This window comes from Neltuma alba, unplaced genomic scaffold (assembly GCF_004799145.2).
Source record: "Neltuma alba isolate B1F8T4 unplaced genomic scaffold, ASM479914v2 tig00012451_pilon, whole genome shotgun sequence".
NCBI lineage: Eukaryota > Viridiplantae > Streptophyta > Magnoliopsida > Fabales > Fabaceae > Neltuma > Neltuma alba.
The window spans coordinates 241,001-249,453 of record NW_021636930.1 but is presented as its reverse complement, the minus strand read 5'-3'; the positions used below and the strand labels follow the sequence as shown (position 1 = coordinate 249,453).

At 33.0% G+C, this 8,453-nt stretch overlaps 2 protein-coding genes across 2 annotated transcripts; both read left to right on the top strand.

Annotated features, from left to right (window-relative positions):
- The first annotated feature begins 1,182 nt into the window (after nt 1–1,182).
- On the top strand, nt 1,183–2,905 carry LOC114727159 (GPN-loop GTPase 3-like). The gene is made up of 4 exons (XM_028913878.1): nt 1,183–1,297; nt 1,383–1,476; nt 1,919–1,974; nt 2,863–2,905. Exons 1-4 carry the CDS (start codon nt 1,203–1,205, stop codon nt 2,888–2,890), a joined length of 273 nt encoding a protein of 90 aa, XP_028769711.1. The 5' UTR covers nt 1,183–1,202; the 3' UTR covers nt 2,891–2,905.
- A 1,656-nt stretch (nt 2,906–4,561) lies between these two features.
- LOC114727141 (UDP-glycosyltransferase 83A1-like) lies at nt 4,562–5,906 on the top strand. Its single transcript, XM_028913864.1, has 2 exons — nt 4,562–4,898; nt 5,599–5,906. Exons 1-2 carry the CDS (start codon nt 4,562–4,564, stop codon nt 5,904–5,906), a joined length of 645 nt encoding a protein of 214 aa, XP_028769697.1.
- Nucleotides 5,907–8,453: the final 2,547 nt, after the last annotated feature.

Sequence of the window (8,453 nt, the reverse complement as noted above, 5' to 3'; positions counted from 1 at the left end):
ACATTGTGAAGCTGTGCGTCGGACAATGCATGTTGTGAACTTGGACCCTGCCGCTGAAAATTTTGACTATCCTGTGGCAATGGTAAATACATTGTGGGACTTGTTTATTTCTTTTCTGAGTTATCGATTATAGTTGCAAGGGTTTAACTTCTTTACATTGGAATACTTGCAGATATAAGGGAACTCATTTTTTGGACGATGTCATGGAGGAACTTGGGTTAGGGCCTAATGGGGGTCTTATGTACTGCATGGAGTATCCTTTTCTGTGTCTTTCAGCAAAATCCAGGGTTTCTTATTTCGTTTTTTGCTTTTGTCTTGGTTCGTTCATTTCTAATTTTTCATTTGGCAAAGTTCTTAACACCTTGCCTGAAGCAAGATTCTGTATATATTTTACGATAGGTTACTGAGCTAGAGAATGTGATTATGAATTATCTCTTTACTGTTATCTTGTTGTATCTTCATCCCTTTTTATGTATTTGCTAACTATTTTAAGCATTATTTTTGACAATTTTGTGGCCTTAATAATCACATTTAGACACCTTGAAGAAAATCTGGATAATTGGTTCACAGAAGAACTGGACAATTACTTAGATGATGATTACTTGGGTTTTCGACTGCCCTGGTATTCATGCCACATCATTAAACTTTTCATTCAATCATTTATTGCTATTTGACAGATTACCATGATTAGTTAGTTCACTAATTATTAAATATATTGTAATAATTTCAAGATAGTGAAATCAAAAGAGGTGAGATACCACATCTAATGCGCATGTCAAAATCAGCATCTTCTAGAACTAATTATGTATTGGGTGCATTGGTAAAACTAATGCATGTCCACTTTTTTTTTTTTGTTTCATTCAACATTTATCTTTTCTATTGTTAAATTGTTTATAAATTTTCTGGTTAAAAGCGATCAGAAAATGAATTACTTTAACATAGGCTTGTAATTGTAATGTTTTTCAGGTCAGATAGAGCTTTATTCACATGTGCCAGTGCTTCGGAATTTTGTTGAACATTTGAAACGTAAAAATTCAATGTTTGTGCAGTATACTTGCTTGACTCACGGTGTTATATTTTGGTCCCTTTTTTTAATACATACTGTATACTTTCTATCATAGTTTTTCATAATGTTTGCTTAACTTTATAGTTTTCTATCTGTTAGTTCATGACAGATGTCCACCAAATTTATAAGTGGATGCATGGCTTGCCTTTCTGCAATGGTTCAATTGGAATTACCCCATGTTAATATTCTCTCTAAAATGGACCTTGTGACTAACAAAAGGGATTTAGAAGAGTGAGTTCTGTTATTAATATTTCATTCATCTGACCATCCTCATACGTTGAAATCCTAATATATCCTGAATCTGTATTATTTTTAGATTTTTGGATCCAGAACCCCGCTTTTTGTTGTCTGAATTGAATCAACGGATGGCTCCTCAGTTTGCAAAGCTGAATAAAGCTTTGATTGAATTGGTGGGTAATTTATGTTCTTAGTAAAATATACAGTTTTTTTCCTCAATTATGTGTTGCGAGCCTGTCATCACTCATGCTTAGTCTGGTTGTCAACTGCCATTATGCTTGACCTGACAAGTTCTAGTTCGTTTGTCATTGTAAAAATTGTTCAAAATTCCTCTTATGATGGATAATTTCAGTTTATAGTTCAATGGTTTTTTATGAAGTTTAGTATGTGTATTGTTGAATGGACAAATTTGCTATGTATTTGTTTAACATTGAGATTGGAATAATGATTTGATTCCTAAAATTTTTTATGACCGTCATTCCATTGTCTTCTCGTTTTATGACGTCGTTCCTGAACATACCCTCAAGGTTGAGGCTTCCTTTGATTTTTTTGTTTGAACTCTACGATGCTTCTTATTATCTTTTTTCAGCATATTTATTTTTGTTTTTCTTATAGGTGAATGACTATAGCATGGTGAGTTTTATTCCACTGGACTTGAGGAAGGAAAGCAGGTTTGCTCCGTGTCTCTCAGACTGCTCTTGATATAAATAATCTGTTTTGCCCTTGGGTGTAGTGTAGTATCCATCCGTGTTGGTTAATAAGTGACTTTGAACATCATGGCTACAAACATGGGGTCTTTAATAAGTAATAACAGAAATGGTGCTGAATCTTTAAAATTGGGTGTTGAGTTGGGATTGAGTTGGTGCAAGTGTTTTATAGTTTGGCAGAGGTGCAACTGCTGAATATGTCTTTTGTAGCTTATGCTTTCCCTTAATGGCTTAGCCCTATAGAGTCGTGCCTATGAGATTACTCTTGGTCAAAGGATTTGGATGCGGTTAAACCTAAAAAGTAAAATCCGCTTGGATTTGCTCTCACAAAAGAAACTGGCTTCCAATTGATTAGTGGGTTTCCGCAGAAAACTTTAGAATTTTTTTTCACAAGTATATCTAATGCAGGATATAGCCGACTCTGCTTAGGGGAATAAGGCTTGTTGGTGCATGCTAGGGAGGGGAGAATATAAGTTCAACATCTTGAGAATGATGTGGCAGTATAACTTATCTTTGGTGTTTTATCTTAGCCTTTCTAAAAGGGAGTGTCTCTCTCGGATAATCTGGTGTTTTGCTGAATGCCTATTTTCTTTCATTATCGTGTGTTGCCGTTTGTTTTCCAACGAGGATTCCATATCCTTGCCATTTTTACATGTTTTTAAATGTAATTTCTTGTTCTGATACGAAATGCAACCTAAGAAAACATGGTTTATTTTATTATCTTCGTGAACATACTATATGTGTTTGTACATAATATGAATTGTGATGCATTCTCATCCTGAAATTCCTGTTGTGAAATTGAATTAAAAAACAGAATGGTTGTCTTAATGATGGCTTGTTTCCATTTTGCAGCATACGATATTGTGTTGGCCCAAATTGATAATTGTATTCAGTATGGAGAAAGATGCAGATGTAAAGGTTAAAGATTTTGATCACCAGAGGATGACGAGTAGCTTTTTCTCCAATGCAGCATCTTCTGATAATTTCAAAAGCTATGCCATCACAAATTCATAATTACAAAAACATTCTATCAAGGTAGCATTGTCAATATATTTAGGATCTCTGTCTGATGCTCAGTGGTGAATTCTCTAAACTTGGGCAAAGATGGAGACGCAGATAGATTGTGTTATGAGAATGAGTGGACTTTGAATGAGAGAAAGAAATGGAACTGTTGGGTCTGTCTGGTTGAAGCTTTATAATTAGATATATTCTCTGTGATCTTAAATGTAAGAGATAGTTGAGGGGTTTGTTTAGCTTCCAAATATAAAACCTGAACATCCGCAACAAAAAAAGATAACAGTTGACATAATTTTATGTTAGTTCATAATCAGGTTCTAAGTTCAGCAGATAATGGTTTATAATTGCTTCATTGACCTCCTGCAATGGCTTGTCATCACATAGATTGATTGCTTTTAATTCTGAGTCGTTCGTGTCTGATGTGTGGCTTACCTTCTTCGATCGAGCTTTCTGTCTTTTTCTTCCAAACACCATTTTGTGATATCTCACTTCTGTCTCTGAACGTTTCTCTCCATCTCTCTCAAGTTTATCTCAACTAAGCCAATTCAACTATCGATGCGCATATATTCCTCCTGTTTACTGTATAATTTTGATTTAACCATCTCATATGGACCCCAAAAAATTAATTAAAAGGTAGATGTGACATTAAATATGTGGAGGATTTGTAAAAACTTTTTAAATACGCCTTTGAAAAAAATTGAGGAAAAAAAAATTAAATCTGACTAATTTAATAATGATTTTATTTTTAACATAATTCTGATTTCTAAAAAATTTCTCACTTAAAATTTTTCAAAAATTTCTTTCTTTACCAAAGGAAATTTTTTTTAATTACTAGTTAAAGATATTGTAAGAATAATGTGAAATTATAAACATTTACAGCGAATGCACAAAATTATTACTCCCTCAATTTCATAATAAAAATATTTTTTGATGAAATTTTTTGTTTTATTTATTTTTCGTTTTAGAAGTTTAAAGCAATATAAAATAACATTATTTTATTACAACCTTATTTATGTGAGTAATATCAAAATGTTTCAATGCAATAAATTAAGAATAAATTTAAACAGAGGAGAGTAATTATTATTAACAACTCAGAGGAGTATACTTTTAGCTCATGCATTGAATCTAATAAATGCTTCTTTTTAATTTCCTTTGACTTCTGTCAATATTAACTTATTATTTTCTTAGCAAAGCAAAAGAGAACTAAAATTTCTGTGAGAATTAAACACAACCAATCAATGTCAAGAGTGAAAATACTTAAGTTTCCCCCAGCATTAATTATTTTATCTATGATGCCTAGCTCCACCATTACACTCCTGTGTCTATAAGATTAACAGAACAATCTCTTCTCCTTGCGTAGGCCATTGTGATAATCAGCAACACACAGAATGAGCAGACCCCATGTTCTGGTTTTACCCTTTCCTGCTCAAGGACATGTCAATTGTCTCATGAACGTCTCTCATAAATTAGCCCAAAATGGCCTCAAAATCACCTTCGTCAACTCAGATTACAACACAAGAGAATGATGAAGGCAATGAAGGATGATGAGATTAAGGAGAGGTTGACTTTGAGATTTGTTTCAATCCCAGATGGTATGGGACCTGAAGATGACAGGAATGACCTTGCCAGGTTATGTTTGGCGATGCTGAGCACCATGTACTCGGAGTTCGAGAAGCTTCTAGAAAATAACAATACTGAATGTGGTGACAGAATCACTTGTGTAGTGGCAGATGTGAGTATGGCATGGGCCTTAGAAGTTGCCCATAAGTTTGGTATTAACGCTGCTGTCATCTGTACTGCATCTGCAGCTCTTTTAGCCTTGAAACTTCATGCGCCAAAGCTCATTCAGGATGGACTCATAGATTCTGATGGTTATATATCTTTTCCCTTTCTTCTTTTTCACAGGACAATATTTATTACATGATATTAAAACTCAATCTGAATTGGATAATCTGACTAGTGAATTGGTGTGAACTAGTTTCCTGACTAGTGATCGGATTGAATTTTATATTTTCCCCATCGTTAAACCTGAAATGACTCTCTTTTGCATTAAGACTGAATAACAATCCATTAAATTTGTGCTTTAGTAATTTTGTTTTGTTAAATTATGAGTGATTTATACATTTCATTTTAATAAAACTTTTTACGGTTACTTGTAAATGTTTTACATACTTTAATTATATATTTTATTGGCCTGAAATTATATATTTTATTTAAGTTATATTAATAATAATGATTGGTTGACCCAATTCAGTCATACTTAGACCATTGACTCTTAAATTATTATTTTGACCAGTTCAATCAATCATGCGATTTCCAGGACCTTAATTTATTGACGTGCATAGCTTTGTTACTTTGGAAACTTAGGTATGTTGTTCGTTTATGTTTTGACGAAGCTTGATGCCTCTTGTCATTATAGGAATCCCAATTATAAAAGGAGAATTCGAGCTCTCCCTAGATATTCCTAAGATGAACACAGCTCACATTCCATGGTGTTGTATAGGAGACTCAACCTCTCAAAGATTATATTCAGTTACATTTTAAGGATAGTAAGGGCTTCAAACTTGACAGATTGGTGGCTTTGTAATTCCATTTACGAACTTGAGCCTGGAGCTTTCTCTTTATACCCCAAGATCCTGCCCATTGGTCCATTAATGAAGAGCCATGAGAGCTTAAGTACTCAGTCACTTGGACAATTCTGGGAAGAGGACAAATCATGCTTGAAATGGCTAGATCAGCAGCCTCCTTGTTCTGTCATATACGTTGCCTTTGGCAGCTTCACTGAGTTCAATACAAGCCAGTTTCAAGAGCTAGCTCTTGGACTTGAGCTTACTCAAAGGCCTTTTCTTTGGGTTGTTAGGGAAAATGACAAAAGATAAAGGCTCGAAATTGGCATACCCAGATGGGTTTAAAGGCAAAAATGGGGAAAATTGTTAACTGGGCACCTCAACATGATGTTTTGAGCCACCCTGCAATAGCTTTTGTTAGCCATTGTGGTTGGAATTCTGTCATGGAAGGTTTGAGCAATGGGGTGCCTTTTCTGTGTTGGCCATATTTTGGTGACCATTTTTTTGACAAGATTTATATTTGTGAAGCCTGGAAGATTGGACTGGGATTTGATTTTGATGATCAAGGGCTGATCTCGCGCGATGAAATCAAGAGAAAAGTGGACATGTTGCTTGAAGATGAAAGCATAAAGGGAAGGTCCATGAAGCTGAAAAAGATCATCAGCAATAACTTAACAGAGGGGGGTGTCTCATTTCAGAATTTCTTAAAGTTTGTGGAATGCGTTAAACAATGAGATGTTTGACTTCGATGTTATTCACCCAAAAAAAAAAATTATAAGATGCTAGTAGTGGTGGGCATAAGGAATAAATAATAAGAATAAAATTCATGTTGTTGACTTGTTATTACTCTTTGAACTATACTTTGTTTTTTTAGCTACGCTAAATTGAAACTGAAACTTGACTAATAGAAAGCGAGCCAAAAACAAAAAAAAAAAGATTAATACTTATGAGGTTGGTGAGGGAATATGAAAATAAATAAGGGAAAATCCTAAAAAAGTGACTACTGAATTTCAAAATGCCAAATCGGGAATTATTACAAAAATAGATTGTCATTTGCTCTTTGAATGTAGTCATTAGAAAATCCCAAAAAAGTGATAGCTGAATTTCAAAATTCTAAATTAGTATTTGTTACTACACTCATAAAGAAAATGACTACATTCAAAGAGCAAATGACAACCTATTTTTATAGTAATTCCTGATTTGGTATTTTGAAATTCAGTAGTCTTTTTTTTAGGATTTTCCCAATAAATAACTCTAATTTTTCCATTCTGCATCTGTTAAGCATAGTAATAATATAATACTGCCTCTGGTCCATCATAATTCAGAACCATGCATAATCTGCCATCGACTCCTATAGCAATAAATGAAAAAGCTGTATGACTCATCATATATGAATTCAAAGCATTGAAAAGTACGCACATAGCTTAATAAAAAAGATCGAATTAAAGGAAGGCCACACAAACTTTTCACGAGAGTTCTCCCAAAAACGTTCAGTTGACTGTGCACGTACGTAGCTCCGCAGAGCTTCTCTCTCAAGTTACTATCATTTGTTGACTAAACTTCGCAGAACTCTGAGATGATCTCTCCTCTTCGTTCATCTCCTTAAACTATTTGTAATGACAGACATGTTAAGATCTGCTGTTTAGAATTATTTATAAATAGTTTTTTAATTATGATTTATAAAATACAAGGTAAATATGTGAGCAGAATTTTATTTCGATTTACGTAAAAATATTCTTGTAAATGTGATTTTAAACGAGGCCCTAATCATGTGATTAATTCGTATTTTCACTTCTGTAATATATTTAAAGTGTTGAACTTCATATCCAATGTGTTAACAATATTTTGAAAGGTAAAGGAATTTAGCAAGAGACAAAAGGTTTTTTCTTAGAAAACAGAATGCTTAAACACTTCAATAGCCAAAAAAAAAAAAAAAAAACACTTCAATAGCGGGTCCTTGTTCTTGTCCTTACAGTCACCTCTTTTTATATACTATGATAATTATATCTATTTTAATAAATATAATATTGTATTTAAAAGTCCTTATGTATTTCTAGCTTTTCATACAAGTTATAATTTCAAAAACAGTTTTTAGTCATCACTTAATAAAATAAACTATTAAAGTCTTATAGTCATTGTAAATAAAAATTTAACATAACATGTGTTTAAGAAGTATAGAAATCTTCACGGCTTATTCAATTGGTACCTTCCCTTAATTCCTACTAGATCATTAACATGAAAATTGTTAATATAAGAGATGAAATCTAACGTCTCAATAACTACTGAAATTTTAACCTATACAACAAATCACATATGACACAAAAAATCCGATCACACACACATATACATATATATTTATGAAAATCATGGATTTATACATTCACCTTAATTTTATTTTTAATTCAACAATATACCAACATTATTTTCTAATATATCCAAAAATAATGCAATATGGATCCTTTCTTATATCACCGTCCACTCTTATATCGCTAATTAAAGCCATAGGTTAACACATAGTCTAATAGGAAATAATCTATTTTACTGAATTATTCCAAACTCATCAAAACTAGAGATATATCCAACTAAAGATATAAAACTCAAGTTTGGACTATGGTTCCCTTCCTTTGCAAATAAAATAAGGAGGTGTCACATATCCCACATTTCCAATGAATTCCCGGCCAAACAAAAACATGGAAGAAAAAGGTCCTAACAAGTGCCATCCATTATGCACGGAGTGATGGCATACCACATGGTAATTTTATATTCACGCAAATCTCTTTCTATCCTTAGCGCAACAATACATATGTTATATACAAATAATGTTACATCATAAGTACGTCTTGTATATTATTAAAAATA

What these genes read in the sequence shown, in the direction of transcription:
- LOC114727159 (XM_028913878.1), top strand. Translation starts at nt 1,203, where the DNA reads ATGGCTTGCCTTTCTGCAATGGTTCAATTGGAATTACCCCATGTTAAT. An exon ending in ATAAAGCTTTGATTGAATTG is followed by an intron (nt 1,477 to 1,918) that starts GTGGGTAATTTA and finishes TTTTTCTTATAG; the next exon opens with GTGAATGACTATAGCATGGT. An exon ending in GACTTGAGGAAGGAAAGCAG is followed by an intron (nt 1,975 to 2,862) that starts GTTTGCTCCGTG and finishes TCCATTTTGCAG; the next exon opens with CATACGATATTGTGTTGGCC.
- LOC114727141 (XM_028913864.1), top strand. Translation starts at nt 4,562, where the DNA reads ATGAAGGATGATGAGATTAAGGAGAGGTTGACTTTGAGATTTGTTTCA. An exon ending in TGGACTCATAGATTCTGATG is followed by an intron (nt 4,899 to 5,598) that starts GTTATATATCTT and finishes CAAACTTGACAG; the next exon opens with ATTGGTGGCTTTGTAATTCC.